We start from the raw sequence: 26,570 nt of genomic DNA on the forward strand, positions 1-26,570 counted from the left end.
GTCGGGATCGAACCCGGGTCCTCGGCGCCGTGAGGCAGCAGTGCTAACCACTGCCACCGTGACGCCCAGCAGTGTTTTCCAAAGACGCTGAATGTTTTGTATTCCAGGTTCTGATGATGTGCATTCATAGTAACCTCGGCTCCATTAAAAGTGTTTGGCTCCCAAGGGCTTATTGTAAGGTGGAGTGATTTTAATTGTAAGTGTGTGCCGCGACCTCAAGTCTGAAAACGTGGTCTGTTTGAGAAGGTACTAGGTCATTGGTTGTCGTGTACTGAGCTCTTCATTAAGGAGATGTTCAAATGCAATTACCCCTAACTGAGTTCATCAGTTCCTATAAATGTCAATGAGGTGATGTATGTAAATGTGAGTGTGTGAGACCCCCCTCCCTCACTGAATGTGAATGTTAATTGCTAGGTCTTTACTGGCAGGTTGTAATGTCCCAGTATTCATTGTATTAGAGCCAGGTAGAGCTTTCTGGGGAGTTACTAAACACCATCTAAAGTTGCACGTATGGAATAGACAGCAGAGCAAAAGACAAAGGGTTGGCACCGATTATTAATAATAATAATAATAATAATAATTGTAATCTTTATTGTCACAAGTAGGCTTACATTAACACTGCAATGAAGTAACTGTGAAAATCTCCTAGTCGCCACACTGCGGCGCCTGTTCGGGTACACAGAGGGAGAATTCAGAATGTCCAATTCACCTAACAGCACATCTTTCGGGACTTGTGGGAGGAAACCGGAGCACCCGGAGGAAACCCACGCAGACACGGGGAGAACGTGCAGACTCCGCACAGACAGTGACCCAAGCCGGGAATCGAACCTGGGACCCTGGCGCTGTGAAGCAACAGTGCTAACCACTGTGCTACCGTGCTGCCCCTCGGTAGAGGAGAAATCTGATGGCGGGGTGGGTTCGGTGGGGACGTTTTGGAAAGTACAAACCAAGTGTTTGGATTTTTTAAGTTAATTAATTCATGGAATGCGTGCGCCCCCACATCCCATGAATAAATGTTTTAAACGATGCATGGAAACACCACCCCCTCCAGGACACCCTGACCTGGAACTACATTGCTGTTCCTTCACTCTCCTGGACAAACTCCCTTCCTAACAGCACTCTTGGTGTTCCTACACCACTTGGTCTGCAGCGGTTGGTGGAGGCAGCTCTGACGGGCAATTAGGGAGAGGCAATAAATGACAGTTTAGTCAGTGATGCCTGCAATCCATTATTGACTTTGTCTATGTATATGTTAACAGGTCACTTATTTCAAGGGTAATCGGGGATGGGCAATAAATGCTGGCCCTGAAAAGGAAAAACAAGGTCACTATAAAACAGAAGAATGCATGAAGAGAAAATACAGACGTTTGGTGGAGGAATCTGCATGATACACAAATCTCTCTCGTAATGAACCGTCCCCCGCTGCTCTGCGAGCTTCTTATTTGTTATCACATGATTATAAATTCTTACAAAAGGGCAGCACGGTGGCGCAGTGGGTTAGCATCGCTGCCTCACGGCGCCGAGGTCCCAGGTTCGATCCCAGCCCTGGGTCACTGTCCGTGTGGAGTTTGCACATTCTCCCTGTGTTTGCGTGGGTTTCACCCCCACAACCCAAAGATGTGCAGGGTAGGTGGATTGGCCACGCTAAATTGCCCCTTAATTGGAAAAAATGAATTGGGTACTCTAAATTTATTTTGAAAGAAGAAATTCTTACAAAGCTCCCATACTCCTTTCTGTGGATGTTAAAGACCTCAAGGTACCACTTAAAGAGCAGGATTTTTGTCTTGGCCAACATTCTTCCCTGAGGTGACAATACCAAACGACAATCTGTGGAATGCTGTGGTGTACAAAACGGATGTCAGACTTGCTGAGAAGGCAGCGACAGGTCCATTTGTGTGTGAAGCACGTTGCCATGTTTCTGAGAGCCTTTTGAGTTTTTTGTTTTCAATCTTCCTCCCTTCCTCATTCCCTCGTCTCTGAAACACACAGAAAATAACAATTGAAAAATGAGATTGGATTAAAATCAGCACAAAGTTCACATTTCACATGGTAAGCCCGTCCTGGATTTGGGTGTTAAACAGGGTCTGCCTCCTCTCCGAGATTAAACAAGAAGCATCACAGAAAACCAGAGATAATAAGAAGACAAACGGTATAATTACCTTGGTAGAATTAAACCTCACTTTAATGACAGATGACTCAATAACGCAACCGACATCCTTAATATGCCGCCTAGAGAAGAACATTGCGAGGGAATCAGATTAACAACAGTAGAGATTCCATTAGTAATGTGGGATGTTGGCTAAGGGGAGTTACTTACCCGAACAGTAATAGGAAGCTGCGTTCCGATGCAGTTAAATAGAACTGTTGCAGCGTTTGAACCAGCACTTTTTCCTAACTTGTACCATTAACTAGATTCATTCCCAGCAACACTTACTATCTAGTTCCACACTTATTTTTTTTTTTTTGAAATGTTTTTTATTCAGTTTTCACATTTTATATCCAACAAATTACAAATTATTAGAAAAAGAAAACACGCAATAATTAACATGTATATTTACAGGTAAGCATCTTCATAATAACAACTGTGGCCGCCCCCTTTAGCCGGCATACATATTTTACATTCCGCAATATGGCCGAGGCACATGTTTATAGGCATTTATTTACAGTTTAGTTTTGGGCCTTAGCTAGCCATCAAACCCCCATAACGAACCCGTAGCCCCCCCCCCCCCCCCCACCCCGATTCCCGTCCATTTTCCCCTGATTCTGGCCACCCGACTATTCTTCCTCTTGTACGTTGGCCACAAACAGGTCCGGAACAATTGCATGAATGGCTCCCACGTTCTGTGGAAGTCGTCGTCTGACCCTCGGATGGCGAATTTGATTTTCTCTATTTGGAGAGATTCTGAGAGGTCGGACAGCCAGTCTGCAGCTCTGGGCGGTGCTGCTGACCGCCAGCCAAACAGGATTCTACGGCGGGCGATCAGGGAGGCAAAGGCAAGGACGTCCGCCCTCCTCCCCAGGAATAGATCTGGCTGGTCTGAAACCCCGAAGACCTAGTTCCACACTTATGACCTTATATGCTGAAAACAGTTAGGTCAGCACAAATATTCTGCGGGGCTTTTAGAAGGTGCTGACTCTCACTGGGACACAGTTCCTGAAGGTGCTGACTCTCACTGGGAGACAGTTCCTGAAGGTGCTGACTCTCACTGGGGGCCAATTTCTGAAGGTGCTGACTCTCACTGGGACACAGTTCCTGAAGGTGCTGACTCTCACTGGGAGACAGTTCCTGAAGGTGCTGACTCTCACTGGGGGACAGTTCCTGAAGGTGCTGACTCTCACTGGGAGACAGTTCCTGAAGGTGCTGACTCTCACTGGGACACAGTTCCGGAAGATGCTGACTCTCACTGGGGGACAGTTCCTGAAGGTGCAGACTCTCACTGGGGGACAGTTCCTGAAGGTGCTGACTCTCACTGGGACACAGTTCCTGAAGGTGCTGACTCTCACTGGGACACAGTTCCTGAAGGTGTTGACTCTCACTGGGACACAGTTCCTGAAGGTGCTGACTCTCACTGGGACAGTTCCTGAAGGTGCTGACTCTCACTGGGAGACAGTTCCTGAAGGTGCTGACTCTCACTGGGGGACAGTTCCTGAAGGTGCTGACTCTCACTGGGGGATAGTTCCTGAAGGTGCTGATTCTCACTGGGACACAGTTCCTGAAGGTGCTGACTCTCACTGGGACACAGTTCCTGAAGATGCTGACTCTCACTGGGGGACAGTTCCTGAAGGTGCAGACTCTCACTGGGGGACAGTTCCTGAAGGTACTGACTCTCACTGGGACACAGTTCCTGAAGGTGTTGACTCTCACTGGGACACAGTTCCTGAAGGTGCTGACTCTCACTGGGACAGTTCCTGAAGGTGCTGACTCTCACTGGGAGACAGTTCCTGAAGGTGCTGACTCTCACTGGGGGATAGTTCCTGAAGGTGCTGATTCTCACTGGGACACAGTTCCTGAAGGTGCTGACTCTCACTGGGACACAGTTCCTGAAGGTGCTGACTCTCACTGGGGGACAGTTCCTGAAGATGCTGACTCTCACTGGGAGACAGTTCCTGAAGGTGCTGACTCTCACTGGGATACAGTTCCTGAAGGTGCTGACTCTCACTGGGAGACAGTTCCTGAAGGTGCTGACTCTCACTGGGACACAGTTCCGGAAGGTGCTGACTCTCACTGGGACACAGTTCCTGAAGGTGCTGACTCTCACTGGGACACAGTTCCTGAAGGTGCTGACTCTCACTGGGACACAGTTCCTGAAGGTGCTGACTCTCACTGGGACACAGTTCCTGAAGGTGCTGATTCTCACTGGGACACAGTTCCTGAAGGTGCTGACTCTCAATGGGGTACACTGCACTGGAATTCTAATATTACACCCAAATGCCATTCCTCAGGTAATAGGTTGACAAAGATCAGCAATGGACTATCCAAGTATGGAAGACAGCCCTACTGTCATCGCTATGGTGCTTAATTCCAGGCAGATTTTATCATGATCTTGAATCGTTTGTAACTCCCTTACCAGGGAGATGTGACATAACAGTAATGTCACAGGATGAGTAATCGAGTGCTCTGGGGATGAGTTCACGTCCCACCACTGCAGGTGGTGGAATTTGAATTCAGTTAATAAATGTAAACAATATAAAGCTGGTCTCTGGAACTATAATCTGTGACATATTCTCAGCAATGTGGTGCCCTCTGAATTCTTCAATTTAAGGAATATGATAGATTGGAAACAGAGGCTAACCTTGCCTGTCACACCCACATCCTGTGAAAGGATAAAAAAAAATAGGAAAACTGGTGAGGACAGGTAGCTGAACACAGAGTGGGGATGGAAAGTGGAGCTACCAGGTCAATGGAAACTCCGTTCATTCCGGAATTTTCTTTGACAAGATGTCAGCATCACTATTCAAGTGGCATTTGTTGCTCACGTCTCATTTCCCTTAAACTGAGAGTCTCGCTCGGCGGTTGAGAGCCAACCACATTGCTGTGGGTCTGGAGTCCCATGTAGGCCAGACCGGGTAAGGGCGGCAGATTTCCTTCCCGGAAGGACTTTCGTCAACAAGATGGTATTTTTTTTGACGATAATCGATGATCATTTAATCGTCACCATGAGTTGAGTTTGGCTTTCAATTCCAGATTACATTCATTGGATTTGAATTCCACCCGTTGCCCTGGTGGGATTTTTTAAAAAAATAAATAAATTTAGAGTACCCAATTATTTTTTCCAATTAAGAGGCAATTTAGCGTGGCCAATCCACCTAACCTGCACATCTTTGGGTTGTGGGGGCAAAACCCACGCAGACACGGGGAGAATGTGCAAACTCCACACGGACAGTGACCCAGAGCCGGGATTCGAACCTGGGACCTCAGCGCCGTGAGGCAGCAATGCTAACCACTGTGCCACCCGTGCTGCCTCCCTGGTGGGATTTTAACCGACGTCCCCAGAGCACTGACCCAGACCTCCGGATTACTGGTTATAAGGAGAATATTGTGGATGTTGGGAATGTGGGAAATGGTAGGTTGTGGCAGCATTTATGGTGAGAAACAGAGTTAGTGTTTCAGGTCTGTGACCTTTCATCAGAACTGGGAAGCATTAGAAATGTCATAGGTTAAACTGCTTTGACCTCTGGATTGTTTCAATGACTGCACCACCGTCTTTCCTCCCTGTGGTGATGTTTTAGTCACTGAGCCAGGATGGAAGCAGATATTATTGTGGAGCCATCTCACTGCGAGACTGTGAGACTGTGTCATTGTGAAGGATCATAACCCTGACATCTGCACCCTTGAATTCTCTGAGCCAGCAGTTTGGTGCTGAGTCTGAAGTGTTTCTTGTTGGAAAGTCTGGTTAGCTGAAGTGGAATTAAACAGTTGGAGAGTGCTTAGAGCTGCTAACAAGATCCAGCACAGCACCGCTGTTTAATGTGTTGATCAGTATTGCTTTGAGGGACCAAGTGAAACATTTTCAGTGAGAATAGTGGCTTTTATTTCACATTAATAAATGTGTGTGTGTGTGTCAGGCTGCGAGTGTGTGTCAAGCTGTATGTGTGTGTGAGGCTGCTTGTGTGTGTGTTTTGTGTTGGGCTGCGTGTATGTGTCAGGCTGCGCACGTGTCTATGCATCTATGTGTTAGGCTGCGTGTGTGTGTAAGTCAGGCTATGTGTGTGTGTACCAGGCTGCGTGTGTCTGTGTGTTTTTGTGTGTGTGTCTGTCTGTATATGTGTGTGTGCGTGTGTCAGGCTGCGCGTGTGTGTGTTTGTGTGCCAGGCTGCGCATGTGTGTGTGTCAGGTTGCGTGTGTGTCTGTGTTTGAGTGTGTCTGTGTCACGCTGCTTGTGTGTGTGTGTGTGTGTGTGTGTGTGTGTGTCAGGCTGCACGTGTGTGTCTGTTTGTGTGTGTCTGTGTGTCACGCTGCTTGTGTGTGTGTTTGTGTGTGTGTGTTTGTGTGTGTCTGTCAAGCTGTGTGTTTGTGTCTGTGTTTGAGTGTCTGTGTATCACGCTGCTTGTGTGTGTGTTTGTGTGTGCGTGTGTGTGTCTGTGTGTTTGTGTGTGTGTGTCAGGCTGTGTGTGTTTGTGTCTGTGTTTGAGTGTCTGTGTATCACGCTGCTTGTGTGTGTGTTTGTGTGTGTGTGTGTCTGTGTGCGTGTGTGTGTCTGTGTGTGTGTCAGGCTGCACGTGTGTGTCAGGCTATGTATGTGTCTGTCTGTCTTTGTGTGTTTCGGGCTGCGTCTTATTTTCCAGTGTGTTGAATTTTCCTGCAGCACAGCTTCAGTTTGTATCTGATTTGCATTTCTGAAGTCAAAATGAGATTTTACACTGAGTTTTGGGCAGCCTTGTCACAGCCTCCAGTCACATCTGCAGATCTCCATCCTAATTCATTTCACTTGCTTTCCAGCCACGTTTTCAATTCCCCCTTTCTTCTCTCTTCTCCTGAAGACTCTAACCTTTGCTGCGGGGTGCAGCTCCCTGGTGCAAGCTGCCCTTTGGTGACTGTCCTGCATGTCGATATGAGGGGGATGTGGCCAGGGACCCGCTTTCCTGGTGTGCTCTCTGGGATGTCACTAGTAGTGAGAGTCCTGGTTAATTCCCACCCGTCTCTCTACTGAAGCGAATGGCAGGGCATCTCGAGCTGAGGTCAGTTAACTCAGTAGAGACTAGGCACTGTGTAAAGTTCCTGGGACTTTCTATTCCGAGTCGCAGTACAGCATTGGGTTGTGAATTCACAATGGTGTGAATGTGGCGATTTTAAGGGTAACTATCACTTTGGCTGGTTTCCAAGCAGTCCCACTGCTGGAGCATTTCCCTTTAATTGTACGGTGCTTATTTTGCAGAAACATGAAATATTCTTTTAATTTAGTGTCACTTCTCCCTTTCTCTACAGAATCTGTCGTCCGAACGTTTACCCCTTTCTACTTCACGGTGGAGCCAGCAGACACACTGGCGATACGCGGGTCCTCCGTTATTCTGAACTGTTCAGTGTTCTCTGAACCCAGTGCCAAAATTGAATGGAGAAAAGATGGGACATTCCTGAACCTTGTTTCGGATGAACGCAGGCAGATGCTTCCAGAAGGTTCCCTGTTGATCCGGAGTGTGGTCCATTCTAAACACCACAAACCCGATGAAGGATTTTATCAATGCGTCGCCACCATCGATAGCCTGGGGACCATTGTGAGCAGGACTGCCAAGATGACAGTGACAGGTGGGTACTGTTGTGGAGCGCCACCTCGGGGAGCAACGCCTGCCACTCTCCAATTTGTGCATCGGCTGGGACGGTTGTTCCCTTTAGATTCCAATCACCGTCAACAATTTGGAGCGGTTGCTATATGCTTACCTGCAGATTTAGTGTGTAAATTCCATCCCTGGACTGGATGTAATGATTGCAGCCCCCCCTCTGTTTCAGCCTGTTTTAATGTTGCTTCCTCTTTCTCCTCTTCATTACTCGTGTTCTTTGCAACAAACTGTATAGATTTTGCTGGTTATACTCTGTAATTTTGTGCACACTGGCACATTAAGCCCTTGCTCTTGCTGACTTGTGGCTAGTAATTCTAGGTCCTATCCGAGGGTCCTGGGGGGGCAGGGGGGTGGGGGGAATGTGTGCAAATGGAAACTCTCCCTCTGGGTTTCAGTGTCTCAGTTTGGAAACTCTTCACGTTGCTGGTTTTATGCCTGTGTTGGTTGCTTGTCTGACCCCTGTCCTCCTTCGGACTAGCTGCACAGTGCAGAGCACAATAAGCTCAGCCAGAGACAGTATCGACGCATAGAGACGGCCAGTCAAAAGCTGCTTTTGGAGCTCAACAGTTCATATAAACAATGGGAATGCTCAGAGTTTGTGAAACTATCTTTTGTGGGTATTTGAGCAGCGTATTCATTCTGATGTTTGGTTTTCTACATAGACGAAGCACGAAGCAGTATCCCTCGTAATGGTTTAAGAATGGCTGATAGATTGTTCCTGATATCCTGTAAGCACGATATTGGCAATAGTTACCTGGTGTGTGAGAAAGTAAAGGTTTATAGGAGGCCTTGTTGAGGCTCCCGGAGCTAGAAGATTAAGTCCTGCTCCTACATTCTATGTTTTTTTTTAAGGGGCAATTTAGAATGGCCAATATACCTATCCTGCACATCTTTGGGTTGTGGGGGTGAAACCCACGCAGACACGGGGAGAATGTGCAAACTCCACACGGACAGTGACCCAGGGCCGGGATTCGAACCCAGGTCCTCAGCACCGTAGGCAGCAATGCTAACCACTGTGCCACCGTGCTGCCCCTACTTTCTATGTTGACTGTTAACTAATTAAAAAAAAATAGATTTAGAGTACCCAATTCTTTTTTTCCCAATTAAGGGGCAATTTAGCGTGGCCAGTCCATCTTTTTAGGTTGTGGGGTGAGGCTCACGTAGACATGGAGAGAACTCCACACGGACAGTGACCCGGGGCTGGGATCGAACCCGGGTCCTCAGGGCCGTGAGGCAGCAGTGCTAACCACTGCACCACTGTGCTACTCCGACTGTTGACTCATGTTGTTCGTTCTCACTGGGAGACAGTTCCTGAAGGTGCTGACTCTCACTGGGACACAGTTCCTGAAGGTGCTGACTCTCACTGGGACACAGTTCCTGAAGGTGCTGACTCTCACTGAGACACAGTTCCTGAAGGTGCTGACTCTCACTGGGACACAGTTCCTGAAGGTGCTGACTCTCACTGGGACACAGTTCCTGAAGGTGCTGACTCTCACTGAGACACAGTTCCTGAAGGTGCTGACTCTCACTGGGATACAGTTCCTGAAGGTGCTTATCATAGAATTTACAGTGCAGAAGGAGGCCTTTCGGCCCATCGAGTCTGCACCGGCTCCTGGAAAGAGCACCCTACCCAAGGTTAACACCTCCACCCTATCCCCATAACCCAGTAACCCCATCCAACACTAAGGGACACTAAGGGTAATTTATCGTGGCCAATCCACCTAACCTGCACATCTTTGGACTGTGGGAGGAAACCGGAGCACCCGGAGGAAACCCACGCACACACGGGGAGGATGTGCAGACTCTGCACAGACAGTGACCCAAGCCGGAATCGAACCTGGGACCCTGGAGCTTGAAGCGATTGTGCTATCCACAATGCTACCGTGCTGACTCTCAATTGGACACAGTTCCTGAAGGTGCTGACTCTCACTGGGACACAGTTCCTGAAGGTGCTGACTCTCACTGGGACACAGTTCCTGAAGGTGCTGACTCTCACTGGGGGACAGTTCCTGAAGGTGCTGACTCTCACTGGGACACAGTTCCTGAAGGTGCTGACTCTCACTGGGGGACAGTTCCTGAAGGTACTGACTCTCACTGGGACACAGTTCCTGAAGGTGCTGACTCTCACTGGGACACAGTTCCTGAAGGTGCTGACTCTCACTGGGGGACAGTTCCTGAAGGTGCTGACTCTCAATGGGGGACAGTTCCTGAAGGTGCTGACTCTCACTGGGACACTGTTCCTGAAGGTGCTGACTCTCACTGGGGGACAGTTGCTGAAGGTGCTGACTCTCACTGGGACACAGTTGCTGAATGTGCTGACTCTCACTGGGACACAGTTCCTGAAGGTGCTGACTCTCACTGGGACACAGTTGCTGAAGGTGCTGACTCTCACTGGGACACAGTTCCTGAAGGTGCTGACTCTCACTGGGACACAATTCCTGAAGGTGCTGGCTCTCACTGGGGGACAGTTCCTGAAGGTGCTGACTCTCACTGGGATACAGTTCCTGAATGTGCTGACTCTCAGTGGGACACAGTTCCTGAAGGTGCTGACTCTCACTGGGGGACAGTTCCTGAAGGTGCTGACTCTCACTGGGGGACAGTTCCTGAAGGTGCTGGGGGACAATTCCCTGAGTATTCCTTTTCCAACACTTGTTTAAGTAGGCCCTCCATAAGTATAAATATCGACATTGGGGTATCTGCATGTTCTTCAGTTGTGGAAGGCATTGTAGCTCGACTTAATCCTGTGCAGGTACGTGTAGGGCGGTGAACAGGAGTAAGAAGTTTGGCTGAACGCTGTCCTAATTCGAAACGGGGTTGCTGAGATTAACTGTAATGCCTCAGCTGCTGTCATGGCTGAATCTGCTTGGCCAGGGCAGCAAATGGATTTAATGTGGACCTTCGGGTCTTTGTGAGTCATTTTCACGTTCACCGGTTAATTAACCAACTGAGGAATGAGGGAGTTACTGTGTGTGGGGAGACAGTAGTCAGATGATGAAAACCACGCTGACGGCAGTGTCATTCCTGGTTGAATAATTCAAACCTGGTGAAGTTTTTGTATATTCAGTAAAACTGCACCATCCATCCTGAATGTGAATATTTATGTTCTGGTCAGAGATGTACAATGTTTTTTCTGTTTTTCTGGACCTGGTAGACCAGGCAGTGTTTGGATTGAATGAGTAGATTGTAAAGTCATGGCTGAGGGTGCAGAGAATTTTGTCAATAATTGTACCTTCATTTTTCCATTTAATTTAAACGGTGTTTCGGAACTCAGTTTCACACCATGTCTGGCACGTTACTGATCAGCATGTCGAACTCAGTATTTCCTCCTGTCATGCACAGGGAAACTGTGAAACTCTGATGGAACTTGAAATTGTGCATGTTATTAGTCTGTCGTAAATTATACAGTGTTGCAGGCATGTCATTGCAGAAATCATTCTGCTGAATATAATAATTATCATACGTCCGTCAGTTTCATGTTTTCAATGATTGCACCAATTCCTGTACGATGTGGTGAAGCCAGTTCTGTCAGTCCTGTGCACCCTCTGCCCAACAGCCGATCATTTCACTCTGCTCTTTTGTCTCTTTCCTGACTGCTGCCTGTCGCTCTCTGTGACCTTGGCCCAATGATGCCCAAAGGTTACCAAAATGGCTGAGGGAGCTCATTCTGGTATGGCTGAGTAAACGGGCCAGCAGTCTCGCCTTGCAACTTCCTGGCTTATGAGGCTTGCTCCACATAAAATAGCTTAACTCAACCCATTGGGCTTTACACTTTGCGATGGAAAGCAATAGATTAAGAATGTTTTATTGAAATCAACCAAGAGGTGGTACTTCATCTATTGTAGTCAGTGTTTGAAATGTCTACTTCTCATTGACGTTTCATTCAAATTTTCTGATAATTCAGAATTTATTTTAAAGATTAATTTCCCCCAAGTCAGCTGCGGTTCTGTTGCCCGTAATCTCATCTCTGGGTCAGAAGGTCGAAGTTTTACCCTGGAGAAACCTGAGCACATTATCGAGGCTGACTCTGTAGTGCAGTGGTGGAGGTGCTGCTTTTGGGTAGGGTGTTAACCCTGTCTTCCCTCTCAGGTGGGAGTAAGTTTCCCGTGGCACTTTGGAAATAAGAGCAGGTGAGTGCTCTCTGTTGGGAGTCAATATTTAGCCGTCATCTATGTGTGGAGCCAGAGGAAATGGGCGAGGGACTAAATGAATACTTTGCATCAGTATTCCCCAAAGAGAAGGAATTGGTGGATGTTGAGTCTGGAGAAGGGTGTGTAGATAGCCTGGGTCACATTGAGATCCAAAAAGATGATGTGTTGGGCGTCTTGAAAAATATTAAGGTGGATAAGTCCCCAGGGCCTGATGGGATCTACCCCAGAATACTGAAGGAGGCTAGAGAGGAAATTGCTGAGACCTTGACAGAAATCTTTGGATCCTCACTGTCTTCAGGTGATGTCCCGGAGGACTGGAGAATAGCCAATGTTGTTCCTTTGTTTAAGAAGGGTAGCAAGGATAATCCAGGGAACTATAGGCTGGTGAGCCTTACGTCTGGTAGGGAAATTACTGGAGAGAATTCTTCAAGACAGGATCTACTCCCATTTGGAAGCAACTGGACGTATTAGTGAGAGGCAGCATGGTTTTGTGAAGGGGAGATCGTGTCTCACTAACTTGATAGAGTTTTTCGAAGAGATCACAAAGATGATTGATGCAGGTAGGGCAGTGGATGTTGTCTATATGGACTTCAGTAAGGCCTTTAACAAGGTCCCTCATGGTAGACTGGTACAAAAGGTGAAGTCACACGGGATCAGGGGTTAGCTGGCAAGGTGGATACAGAACTGGCAAGGTCATAGAAGGCAGAGAGTAGCAATGGAAGGGTGCTTTTCTAATTGGAGGGCTGTGACTAGTGGTGTTCCGCAGGGATCAGTGCTGGGACCTTTGCTGTTCGTAGTATATATAAATGATTTGGAGGAAAATGTAACTGGTCTGATTAGTAAGTTTGCAGATGACACAAAGGTAGGTGGAATTGCGGATAGCGATGAGGACTGTCAGAGGATACAGCAGGATTTAGATCGTTTGGAGACTTGGGCGGAGAGATGGCAGATGGAGTTTAATCCGGACAAATGTGAGGTAATGCATTTTGGAAAGTCTAATGCAGGTAGGGAATATACAGTGAATGGTAGAACCCTCAAGAGTATTGACAGTCAGAGAGATCTAGGTGTACAGGTCCACAGGTCACTGAAAGGGGCAACACAGGTGGAGAAGGTAGTCAAGAAGGCATACGGCATGCTTGCCTTTATTGGACGGGGCATTGAGTATAAGAATTGGCAAGTCATGTTAAACCGGGAATCGAACCTGGGACCCTGGAGCTGTGAAGCAATTATGCTAACCACTATGCTACCGTGCTGCCATACCAGGCAACATTCTGGTAAATCTCTTCTGCACCCTCTCTAAATCCTCCACATCCTCTGGTAGTGTGGCGACCAGAATTGAACATGATACTCCAAGTGTGGCCTAACTAAGGTTTAAGGTGCGAGGGGCAAGGTTTAGAGGAGATGTACGAGGCAAGTTTTTTACACAGAGGGTAGTGGGTGCCTGGAACTCGCTGCCGGAGGAGGTGGTGGAAGCAGGGACGATAGTGACATTTAAGGGGCATCTTGACAAATACATGAATAGGATGGGAATAGAGGGATATGGACCCAGAAAGTGTAGAAGATTTTAGTTTAGATGGGCAGCATGGTTGGCACGGGCTTGGAGGGCCGAAGGGCCTGTTGCTGTGCTGTACGTTTCTTTGTTCTTTGTTCAGCCAATGTCATTAAAACAGATTATCTGAATATAATCAGATTTTGAATTGTGAGAATTAGCTGTGCTCAACTTGGCTGTTGTCTTTCCTCCATCACAGTAGTGGGTACATTTCAGAAGAACACCACTGTCTGTAAACCACTTTCAGAAACCTTGAGGTCAGGCAGCACGGTGGTGCAGTGGGTTAGCACTGCGGCCTCACGGTGCCGAGGTCCCAGGTTCGATCCCGGCTCTGGGTCACTGTCCGTGTGGAGTTTGCACATTCTCCCCGTGTCTGCGTGGGTTTCGTCCCCACAACCCAAAGATGTGCAGAGTAGGTGGATTGGCCACGCTAAATTGCCCCTCAATTGGAAATAATGAATTGGGTACTCTAAATTTATTAAAAAAAAGAAACCCTGAGGTCACAAAAGTTGCTATTTAAACACAAGTTTCTCTTTGTTATTTATGTTATAAAAACATATTTAATATCATATCTGCGTGTAACTATTTTATGCACGAAGAAATCCCATAAGTAGACGTTGGATAAGTATAGTGGTGTTGGCCAGGCATCCCGCAGAATTCTCTGACTCTCTTTAATTCGGACATGGAATGTTTTCATATCTAACTGAACTACAGGAACTGTACAGCACCTTTCACAACCTCTGGTCTCAAAGTGATTCACAGCCAATGAAATATTTGTGAATGCTGCCATGTTACAATGTAGAAATCTTACTGGTCCTGAATATTCAGGATGTGGAGATGCCGGCGTTGGACTGGGATGGGCACGTGAGGCACCCTCAATTATGATGCGAGAGCGAGGTCGGTAATCAAAAGGCTTTAATCTACAGAGAACTGAACAGCATCCGAGAGAAGTGTGCTCACCACATGGAGCCTTATCCTATATACCGTTTCCTGGGGGCGTAGCCAGAGGCGGAGTCCCCCAGGGTTCCAAGCATCTTAAAGGGGCAAGGTATTAAAGGTCAGGTGAGGAATATTCAGGAACAGGCAGTTGGACCATCAGTTTAATGTATCAAGCAAGGGATGGCACCTCCTACAATGTGCTACTCCCTCAGCACTACACGTGAGGTGGTTTTCGAACTCTCAAATCGTGTAGAGCAGGTTTTATTTCATGATTTTGGGTTTATTTTGTTGAGAAAAACTTTGCAGTTATTTTTTGTGCTGAGCAGATTCCGTGTCATGAATTCGTACCCAGAACTAACAGCACCGAGTGTGATTCGAAACCATATGGAGTTCATCGTTTTAATTCCTGGTCTCTGCACACGTTACAGGAGGGCGGCTGCAATTACTTTCGGCACCATGGGCGTAGAAGTCAAAAACGATCAGGGTGTGTGTTCTTGATCACAATCCATTGACTTTTTGCAAGAAGATTCCTCAATAGGTGGTTAGGATTGAATTCATTTGTATAAAGCTCTGGTTCAACCCCATCTAGATTAACTGCATGGTGTTCTTCTCAGGAAGTGTGGTTTGGTCTTAGAGTGGGTGCAGCACAGATTCATCCAGAATGATCCAGGGCTAAAGGGTTAAATGAGGAGAACATCTTGTGTGGACAGGGTTCCATTTCCTTGAGTATAGAAAATTCAAGCATTACTGAAATAACATGATTTCAGGATAAGTAGAGACAAGTTACTGCCTCTGTTATGGGGAGTCCAGAACAACAGGGTCTAACTTTAAATTAGTGCGGGTTGGTCAGAGGTTCAGACAGGAAATACTTCTTCACATAAAAGGCAGTGGGAATCTGGACTTTCCCTCAAAACGCTGCTGAGGCAGGAGCCAGAGCTGAACATTAAACCGAGGCACCATCTTGGATGGCGGAAGAGAGAAGATAAGAAAAGATATCTCTGAAAATGCAGCTACTGACGCTGGTCGTGGCAGTGGAGTCGTTTGCTAACCCTGCCACAATTCTGATGTCTCTGAGCACAGAGCCAGAGTCATTGACCCATCAGCATCTGCCAACTACTTATCACCTCTACAACGTGTCTGCGGCATCTAATTACTGTCAGCCCTGCGTTCCCTGTGTGAACAGCAACAGGATTTTCAGTTGCTAGGTTACCAAAGACAGATTGAGCTGGTGCTGAATATTCGGGACCCCGTCACTCTGGATTCTACATTGTAGCATGACTACATTTCACAAATACCTAATTGACTGCAAAGCACTCTGTGAGACGTCCTGAGGATGTGAAAGGTGCTATATAAATGCAAGTCTTTCCCCACTGAACTCAAACTCACCAGCGAGTGGAATATTCCTCGATATTCCTCTGCCATTCTTACTTGCTGAGTGAGACCTCACAAAGCACCACGAGTGAAAGGGGAGACTGCCGGAGCTCCATCAACCTAGTGTCTGATAAACTAGCCAACGATGGGCTTTCCCAGTCACTGATCCTCAAGGGTTTATGGTCACTTCGCATCTGGCTCCGTGAGACGTGTGCTTTTAAGTGTTTGCAATGTAAGAGCGGCTCACTGATGCCTGGTGATTTTCATTAGATTTACTTTGAGAATTACTGGCACTAATTATAAGAAAAATCACACTTCTAACTTGTGATGCGTTTCAGTGTAATATTCTCAATAGTCACCTCAAATTGCAGTCTCCAGTGACAACCCCAGCTGAATGTGCTCCATCCACAAACGGTCCAAATACCTATCGTTATATTATATATATTACAGGATGTTTCACAGTTAAATAGGTCTCTGTTTCCAAGGGCTTCTTAACCTCTCACTCTTTCTGGCCTTACCTTCAGTCCTAGCCTAATGGGCAGCACGGTAGCACAGTGGTTAGCGCTGTTGCTCCACAGCGCCAGGGTCCCAGGTTCGATTCCCGGCTTGGGTCACTGTCTGTGCGGAGTCTGCCCGTGTCCGCGTGGGTTTCCTCCAGGTGCTCTGGTTTTCTCCCACAAGTCCCGAAAGACGTGCTTGTTAAGTGAATTGGACATTCCGAATTCTCCCTCAGTGTACCCGAACAGGCGCCGGAATGTGGCGACTCGGGGCATTTCCCAGTAACTTCATTGCAGTGTTAATGTAAGCCTACTTGTGACACTAAAGATTCTTATTATTGATATCACCTCATCACTGCTTGCTGAATTGACCTGAACTTTGCTTCTATTCTTTCTTACCTTGGTGCTGACCAGTACTGTGAGTGTGGCTCCTTCGTCAGGACTTCACAATTGTAAAAATAAACTTCGGAAGTATAGAGTATGGCGAGGAATCCTGGCTCATAACCTGAGAGGGGCAAACAGCTTCATCTTCATGTCTGAAGATACAGTTATTAAACACATGTCTGTACTGCGAATAGTGTAAAGTTCATTTGAGACAGTGAAGATCATTGCGAGTGAATATACAAAGGTGAGCTGTTCACGATCTGACACAAACCTGGGACTGCAGATTGCTGGAGCTGTAATGGGAGTTCGGATTCACTGATGCCCCATGTTACCTCATCCTGGACACCATTCTAAACGTGGCAACCTAGACAACGCAGGCATTGCAGGGCTGCACAGCTGCAATAGGAAATGGTGGATGTTGCTCGGAACAGGAACTTTAGTGTTTGTTGCTCCCTCATTGCCCTCTACCAGGGGCAATTGTTGCACCTGGTACAGATCACTTAACTCTTCAAAGACCATTTCACTTGATGTCTAGATAATCTAAACCGTCTCAGATGTAGCTGGCTGTATACTTACTGGTGGAGCCATGGTGAGGGTGAGGGTGGGGGGGGGGGGGGGGGGGGGGGGGGGAGAGAAGAATTAAATCTCTACTGTATCAGGTGATGGCTCCCACATCTTATGTTTCCATTCAGTGCTTTAACCTCCATTGTGCTCGGGAGGTGCCTTGGCTTAGCTGTTTGAAAAAAGAATGAAAAGCTAACTTAATGTAAAAAAATGAGCATCTAGCTCTGTAATATAAAGAACAAATACCTGGGATTGTGTGCAGAACCTGTAATTCAATCTCTGGCTCCACTTCTGCAGCTTCTGATGTCATCAGAATGGTTGAATTGAATTAATGCCTTTGTAAAGTGGCTGCCAGGCTGCCAGCCGTCACCTGATGTTTATTCATTTACAACACGCACTGCACCATACTACAACCTCTCCTCCACACACACACACACACTGCCAGCTGGCTGCTCTCGCTTCTGATTTTCCTGTCAAATATGCTGCGTAATGTTTGGAGAAATCGGAGCAGTAAATTTTGGGTCATAAAATAACTTGAGTATTTTTTCCAACACGGCGGTCACTGAGATTTTGCTGGGTGTCACCATTGTGCTATTTCACCATGGGGGGCATCACAGCTCAGCCTGATTTTGACCCTTATCCGCCAGTGCTCCCACTTGGTCTCACTGGACAATGGTCCAGGTTGCTTCCCTCGCTGGGCACTGATGGAAATTGTAATGTCATTAATTGTAATGTCACTCTGGGGCAGAGCAGAAAGCACAGCATGGACACAGATTGGAATTCGGTGTCTCGGCTTCTGAATGCATCAGTCACACATTTCCAGCTCAGCTTTCCCATTTTAATAGTAAATTCTCACAGTGATTATTTGTAGCTGCTGAGCACTTAGTAACCTTTCTGCATGTCAGTAGCATTCTTAATGGCGCAATTATGAACCACTCTTGGCCTTACAGTCTCTTACTGCTGCTGAATTATGGAATTAGTGAGTCTTTACTGCTGATGTGCAGAGTCAATTGGATCACAGCCATTCGCCTCTCCATGACTGTGAGTATGTGCGAGTGTGTGATGGGTAATGTTTGTGTGCAGAGCATGCTGGGCAATGTGAGTGTGTGTTCGTTGAGCGGTGTAAGTGTGTGCTGTGCAATGCGAGTGTGTGTTCATTGAGCAGTGTGAGTGTGTGCGTTGAGCAGTGTGAGTGTGTGCTGTGCAATGCGAGTGTGTGTTAGCGTTAAGCAGTGGAAGTGTGTGTGCATTGAGCGGCGTGTGTGTGCTGAGCAATGTGTGTGTGTGTGTTGAGCAGTGTGTGCTGAGCAATGTGGGTGTGTGCGTTGAGCAGTGTGTGCTGAGCAACGTGGGTGTGTGCATTGAGCAGTGTGTGCTGAGCAATGTGGGTGTGTGCGTTGAGCAGTGTGAGTGTGTGCTGAGCAATGTGGGTGTGTGCGTTGAGCAGTGTGAGTGTGTGCTGAGCAATGTGGGTGTGTGCGTTGAGCAGTGTGTGCTGAGCAATGTGGGTGTGTGCGTTGAGCAGTGTGTGCTGAGCAATGTGGGTGTGTGCGTTGAGCAGTGTGTGCTGAGCAATGTGTGTGTGTGCGTTGAGCAGTGTGTGCTGAGCAATGTGGGTGTGTGCGTTGAGCAGTGTGAGTGTGTGCTGAGCAATGTGGGTGTGTGCGTTGAGCAGTGTGTGCTCAGCAATGTAAGTGTGTGCGTTGAGCAGTGTGAGTGTGTGCTGAGCAATGTGGGTGTGTGCGTTGAGCAGTGTGTGCTGAGCAATGTGGGTGTGTGCGTTGAGCAGTGTGAGTGTGCTGAGCAATGTGGGTGTGTGTGCTGAGCAATGTGGGTGTGTGCGTTGAGCAGTGTGTGCTGAGCAATGTGGGTGTGTGCGTTGAGCAGTGTGAGTGTGTGCTGAGCAATGTGGGTGTGTGCGTTGAGCAGTGTGTGCTGAGCAATGTGGGTGTGTGCGTTGAGCAGTGTGTGTTGAGCAGTGTGAGTGTGTGCTGAGCAATGTGGGTGTGTGCGTTGAGCAGTGTGAGTGTGTGCTGAGCAATGTGGGTGTGTGCGTTGAGCAGTGTGTGCTGAGCAATGTGGGTGTGTGCGTTGAGCAGTGTGTGCTGAGCAATGTGGGCGTGTGCGTTGAGCAGTGTGTGCTGAGCAATGTGGGTGTGTGTGTTGAGCAGTGTGTGCTGAGCAATGTGGGTGTGTGCGTTGAGCAGTGTGAGTGTGCTCAGCAATGTGGGTGTGTGCGTTGAGCAGTGTGAGTGTGTGCTGAGCAATGTGGGTGTGCGCGTTGAGCAGTGTGTGCTGAGCAATGTGGGAGTGTGCGTTGAGCAGTGAGTGTGCTGAGCAATGTGGGTGTGTGCGTTGAGCAGTGTGTGCTGAGCACCGTGGGTGTGTGCGTTGAGCAGTGTGAGTGTGCTCAGCAATGTGGGTGTGTGCGTTGAGCAGTGTGAGTGTGTGCTGAGCAATGTGGGTGTGCGCGTTGAGCAGTGTGTGCTGAGCAATGTGGGTGTGTGCGTTGAGCAGTGTGTGCTGAGCAATGTGGGTGTGTGCGTTGAGCAGTGTGTGCTGAGCAATGTGGGTGTGTGCGTTGAGCAGTGTGAGTGTGTGCTGAGCAATGTGGGTGTGTGCGTTGAGCAGTGTGAGTGTGTGCTGAGCAATGTGGGTGTGTGCGTTGAGCAGTGTGTGCTGAGCAATGTGGGTGTGTGCGTTGAGCAGTGTGTGCTGAGCAATGTGGGTGTGTGTGCTGAGCAATGTGAGTGTGTGCTGAGCAATGTGGGTGTGTGCGTTGAGCAGTGTGTGCTGAGCAATGTGGGTGTGTGCGTTGAGCAGTGTGTGCTGAGAAATGTGGGTGTGTGCGTTGAGCAGTGAGTGTGTGCTGAGCAATGTGGGTGTGTGCGTTGAGCAGTGTGTGCTGAGCAATGTGGGTGTGTGCGTTGAGCAGTATGAGTGTGTGCTGAGCAATGTGGGTGTGTGCGTTGAGCAGTGTGTGCTGAGCAATGTGGGTGTGTGCGTTGAGCAGTGTGTGCTGAGCAATGTGGGTGTGTGCGTTGAGCAGTGTGTGCTGAGCAATGTGAGTGTGCGTTGAGCAGTGTGAGTGTGTGCTGAGCAATGTGGGTGTGTGCGTTGAGCAGTGTGTGCTGAGCAATGTGGGTGTGTGCGTTGAGCAGTGTGAGTGTGCTGAGCAATGTGGGTGTGTGCGTTGAGCAGTGTGAGTGTGTGCTGAGCAATGTGGGTGTGTGCGTTGAGCAGTGTGTGCTGAGCAATGTGGGTGTGTGCGTTGAGCAGTGTGTGCTGAGCAATGTGGGTGTGTGCGTTGAGCAGTGTGTGCTGAGCAATGTGGGTGTGTGCGTTGAGCAGTGTGTGCTCAGCAATGTGGGTGTGTGCGTTGAGCAGTGTGAGTGTGTGCTGAGCAATGTGGGTGTGTGCGTTGAGCAGTGTGTGCTGAGCAATGTGGGTGTGTGCGTTGAGCAGTGTGTGCTGAGCAATGTGGGTGTGTGTGCTGAGCAATGTGGGTGTGTGTGCTGAGCAATGTGGGTGTGTGCGTTGAGCAGTGTGTGCTGAGCAATGTGGGTGTGTGCGTTGAGCAGTGTGTGCTGAGCAATGTGGGTGTGTGCGTTGAGCAGTGTGTGCTGAGCAATGTGGGTGTGTGTGCTGAGCAATGTGGGTGTGTGCTGAGCAATGTGGGTGTGTGTGCTGAGCAATGTGGGTGTGTGTGCTGAGCAATGTGGGTGTGTGCGTTGAGCAGTGTGTGCTGAGCAATGTGGGTGTGTGCGTTGAGCAGTGTGTGCTGAGCAATGTGGGTGTGTGTGCTGAGCAATGTGGGTGTGTGCTGAGCAATGTGGGTGTGTGTGCTGAGCAATGTGGGTGTGTGTGCTGAGCAATGTGGGTGTGTGCGTTGAGCAGTGTGTGCTGAGCAATGTGGGTGTGTGCGTTGAGCAGTGTGTGCTGAGCAATGTGGGTGTGTGTGCTGAGCAATGTGGGTGTGTGCTGAGCAATGTGGGTGTGTGTGCTGAGCAATGTGGGTGTGTGTGCTGAGCAATGTGGGTGTGTGCGTTAAGCAGTGTGAGTGTGTGCTGAGCAATGGGAGTATGTGTGCGTGAAGCAGTGTGTGTGTGTGTTGAACATTGTGTGTGTATGTGTATGGAGAGCATGCTGGGCAGTGCGGGTGTGTGTTGAATGGTGTAAGTGTGTGTGTGTGTGTGCTGATCAGTTTTTGTGTGCGTGAGTTAAACAATGTGTGTCTGCTGAGCAGTTTGTGGGAGTGTGCAGGAGCTGCTTGTGGCTGTGGTGTGTACAAGCAGTGTGTAAATTGCAGTAACATGTTCAAATCCTAACACAACCTGATCTTCACAGACGAGACTCTTATCCTCTAGGTCATCCCTTTAACTGGCACTGCTGTCACTCAGATCTCAGTGTTATGCAATAGTGACTGTGAATTTTTTAGATGGTGTATTTTAAACTATGAAAAACACCCAGCAGCAGAAATACAGATGCTGTAATCCCAATTCCAGATGCACACAAAATAGAATGTTTTGTACCTGTGAACCAGTTTCTTATGCATTCTCGGATTTCGCCGGAGGAATTGCAGCTTTGTGTTTAACTGTCAGTCCTGGTGAGAGCATTTTCATTGTCTGGTGCAACAGGCACGGATTGGGGAGCAGACTGTGGGGTGAATTAACAGCAGCATGCATTCAATTGGACAAAACAAAACCCCCCTTACACTGGCCCATCACACTATCCACTCCAATCACACACTGTCCATTGCAAACTCTCCACTCTCTCGCACTCCAATCACACACTGTCCCATTGCAAACTATCCACTCTCTAACACTCCAATCACACACTGTCCCATTGCAAACTCTCCACTCTCTCACACTCCAATCACACACAGCCGCATTGCAAACTCTCCACTCTGTAACACTCCAATCACACACTGTCCCATTGCAAACTCTCCACTCTCTCACACTCCAATCACACACTGTCCCATTGCAAACTCTCCACTCTCTAACACTCCAATCACACACTGTCCCATTGCAAACTCTCCACTCTCTCACACTCCAATCACACACTGTCCCATTGCAAACTCTCCACTCTCTCACACTCCAATCACACACTGTCCCATTGCAAACTCTCCACTATCTCACATTCCAATCACACACTGTCCCATGCAAACTCTCCACTCTCTAACACTCCAATCACACACTGTCCCATTGCAAACTCTCCACTTTCTAACACTCCAATCACACACTGTCCCTTTACAAACTCTCCACTCTCTAACACTCCAATCACACACTGTCCCGTTGCAAACTCTCCACTCTGTAACACCCCAATCACACACTGTCCCTTTACAAACTCTCCACTCTCTAACACTCCAATCACACACTGTCCCATTGCAAACTCTCCACTCTCTAACACTCCAATCACACACTGTCCCATTGCAAACTCTCCACTCTCTAACACTCCAATCACACACTGTCCCATTGCAAACTCTCCACTCTGTAACACTCCAATCACACACTGTCCCATTGCAAACTTTCCACTCTCTAACACTCCAATCACACACTGTCCCATTGCAAACTCTCCACTATCTAACACTCCAATCACACACTGTCCCATTGCAAACTCTCCACTCTCTAACACTCCAATCACACACTGTCCCATTGCAAACTCTCCACTCTCTAACACTCCAATCACACACTGTCCCATTGCAAACTCTCCACTCTCTAACACTCCAATCACACACTGATTACCTCCTGTTTACCTGCACTTCAGATCACGATTCCTAACCTCTATTCCCACTCAGTTTCTATCTCCTTTTGGTGAAGTGCCTTGAGCCATATCGCTCTATTATAGAACCTGCAGTTGGGCGCAGTACTCAGACAGTCCTCAGGAGATACACCATGTGTGTTGATGGTCTTATTACAATCAAACTCGTAAGCCTCTTCTGATTGTTGTTATGTGGTTCTGATGGCAGGAAGTGTGGGCAGAGCCAGTGGTTGTAAGAAAAATGTCTTCCTGTTGAAATCAGTCAGTTCTGAAGAGTGCTGCAGTCCTGCTTTTCATCTTTAATAATTCATCTACCTCCATCCCTTTTGCCTCCTTTAAAATGCTCCTTAAATCCTTTCTCCTTTGCTGAGCCTCCTCTGCTCTTACCTGGTCAGCTGCCCTGAATGAAGAGGACACCAGCTGAGAGGGACGAGTAAGAAAGACACAAGTACCAACAGGGAATTGGAGAATTAAAATTCCATTCACTGGTGTCAGTCTGACCGTGTGAGAAGCTCGTGGCAGTAACATTTCTGGTGGAGATTTGTCTTCTGTCTGAAGCCCGAGTGGTGGACCAGGGGGAGTAGTTTGCTTCCATCAATGTACAGTCATGTCCTCTTGTATTCCTGATAGAACTTCCCTTTGTATTCCGAAGCTTCAGCTGCTGCCTATTGACCATTCCCCTTTACACATTCCTGCCTGCTTCTTGTCTTTTTCTTTTAAAAAAAAATCTATCTCCCTTGTTAATGTAGATGTAATAATTGCTTATTGTCACAAGTAGGCTTCAGTGAAGTTACTGTGAAAAGCCCCTAGTCGGCACATTCCGGCGCCTGTTCGGGGAGGCCGGTACAGGAATTGAACCCGTGCTGCTGCCTTGTTCTGCATTACAAGCCAGCTGTTTAGCCCACTGTGCTGAGAATTAATGTGGTTAGCACTGTTGCTTCACAGCGCCCGGGTTCGATTCCCAGCTTGGGTCCTTGTCTGTGCGGAGTCTGCACGTTCTCCCCGTGTCTGCGTGGGTTTCCTCCGGGTGCTCCAGTTTCCTCCCACAAGTCCCGAAAGACGTGCTGTTAGATAATTTGGACATTCTGAATTCTCCCTCTGTGTACCCAAACAGGCGGCGGAATGTGGCGACTGGGGGATTGCACTTCATTGCAGTGTTAATGTAAGCCTACTTGTGACACTAATGAAGGTTATTATTATTATTATTATTAATAATGGAGGCAGGGTACAGCCAAACTGCTCAGTGGATGCAAAAGCGCTCCACAGCCCAGCTCTATCCGAGGATTACTCTTCCTAAGGAGTATGGATGGATTTCTTTGGAAAGACTGCATTGCCCCTTTGTGTATTAGATTGTGAAATGTTGACTATTGTGTACTGAGCCCAATTTACTAATGAGCCTAATGACAACGAGGGAATGAATGTAATGGTTGGCTGGTTTCTTGCCTTTGTTAGATTACTAACACGGAATGTCTTGCATCTGAAATCAGTCACTTCTGAAGAATGCTGCCTCTCTGCGTTTATCTTTTAATAATTCATCTGTATCCTGCATCCATTTGCCTTCTTTCAAACATTCCTTAAAACACTTCCATTTTTACCATGTTTTCAGTCTCCTGTTCTGTACCCTCCTGTGTGTGAAATTTAATTTGATCTGCACCACTGAAATGACCTTGGGATGCTTCACTTTGTTCTGGTGCTGTATCAATGCGAGTTGTTGTTGCCACCCAGTCGAGCATAGCAGGTTTGCCTTGGCTGAGAGAGTTCCAGGGCTCCGTTCCCAGTTGGTGTGGAATCAGCAGAGTTCCACTGGGATCGGGGTTGTGGTTCCACTACACCTGTATTATTGGGACAGGGAGGAGAGCACGGTGGCACACTGGTTAGCATTGCTGCCTCGCGGCGCTGAGGACCAGGCTTCGAATCCTGGCCGTGGGTCACTGTCCGTGTGGAGTTTGCACATTCTCCCCATGTCTGCGTGGGATTCACCCCCACAACCCAAAGATGTGCAGGTTAGGTGGATTGGCTACGTTAAATTGCCCCTTTATTGGAAAAAATTAATTGGATATTCTAAATTTAAAAAAAAAAAAAATTATTGGGCCAGGGAGCAGGAACGTCAGATAAGGTTTCGTAGAATTTACAGTGTAGAAGGAGGCCATTCGGCCCATCGAACCTGCACCAGCTCCTGGAAAGAGCACCATACCCAAAGTCAACACCTCCACCCTATCCCTATAACCCAGTAACCCCACCCAACACTAAGGGCAATTTAGCATGGCCAATCCACCTAACCTGCACATCTTTGGACTGTGGGAGGAAACCGGAGCACCCGGAGGAAATCCACGCACACACGGGTAGGATGTGCAGACTCCACACAGACAGTGACCCAAGCTGGGAATCGAACCTGGGACCCTGGAGCTGTGAAGCAATTGTGCTATCCACAATGCTACCGTGCTGCCCCACAATGCTGTTCTTGTTCCAGATTACCACCCACTAACCCCCCCCGCTCCGTGAAATTGTGGGCATTGGTTGAACACTCATCATGCATCTCCTAAACTAAAGGCTGTCTCCACTCGCTAGCCAGGCAAGAGTGGAAAAGGTAGCAGATTGAGGTGGCCCTCAGTTAGAGTCAGTATGTTGAGGGGAGTGAGCTAGGGGAATGCGTACCAGTGTTTGCCTTCATTGGTGACCAGGCTAAGATTGGACACTTCTCACCCTCTGAGTGCAATGTGAGCCTCTCCGGTCAGGAAGGGCGGTGACACGGGAGCTGCCTTGTGCAGGATGACCTGTTTGAAGCTGGAGCTCATGTGAAATGTGCCGGCCTCCTCCTGCTCTCTGTGTCTGTTACTGGACCATTAATCCCAGGTTCGATTCCCAGTTTGGGTCACTGTCTGTGCGGAGTCTGCACGTTCTCCTCGTGTATGCGTGGGTTTCCTCCGGGTGCTCCGGTTTCCTCCCACAACTCCCGAAATTGGACATCCTGAATTCTCCCTCTGTGTACCCGAACAGGCGCCAGAATGTGGCGACGAGGGGATTTTCACAGTAACTTCATTGCAGTGTTAATGTAAGCCTACTTGTGACAATAATAACGATTATTATTATTATAAATAAAGCGACAATTTAGATGAAATCTAAGGAGTAAATTACCAAGCAGTGATTTTGTTTTGAAAGATAAAGGGAAATATGGAAATAAAAGCTGAAGTACAGAGTATCAGCAGAAGTCTTCCTTTAACATTAACCCATGGTTTGTTTCTCATGCAGATCCTCTGGACCTCGCTGTGTCTGAACAGCTTTGGTTTTGATTGAGTTTCTCGGTGTGTTTGTGTCTCTGGGTGTGACACGATTCCTGTGAAACCTGTTTGATACTTTCCGGATTGAAACAATGCCAGTAAACACGAGCAGCAAATCGGATAGGCAAGCAGTGGGCCGGCTGTGAAATAGGAGCCAACACGAATCCCATTAAACTCCCAGCTCACAGCGACCCAGCCTGAGGAATCCCAGCCTGACTCCACAAGGTGCCTATGTGTTGCTGGTTTAATTCTCCTTGGAATTGCCAGAAACATTCAAACCCTTTAGTGTGCCTTTTGGGAGTAA

General features: G+C 47.9%; 1 protein-coding gene across 5 annotated transcripts in view; it reads left to right on the forward strand.

Moving 5' to 3' along the window:
* LOC119956855 (neogenin-like) overlaps positions 1 to 26,570 on the forward strand; it is a 224,733-nt gene that overhangs the window by 65,537 nt on the left and 132,626 nt on the right. For all 5 annotated transcript variants that reach the window (XM_038784366.1, XM_038784367.1, XM_038784362.1 and 2 more), the window contains exon 2: positions 7,427 to 7,744. In XM_038784366.1, the coding sequence (XP_038640294.1) occupies positions 7,427 to 7,744 (318 nt within the window). The remainder of the gene's footprint in view (positions 1 to 7,426; positions 7,745 to 26,570) is intronic.

This window comes from Scyliorhinus canicula, chromosome 24, assembly GCF_902713615.1.
Source record: "Scyliorhinus canicula chromosome 24, sScyCan1.1, whole genome shotgun sequence".
Taxonomy (NCBI): Eukaryota; Metazoa; Chordata; class Chondrichthyes; order Carcharhiniformes; family Scyliorhinidae; genus Scyliorhinus; species Scyliorhinus canicula.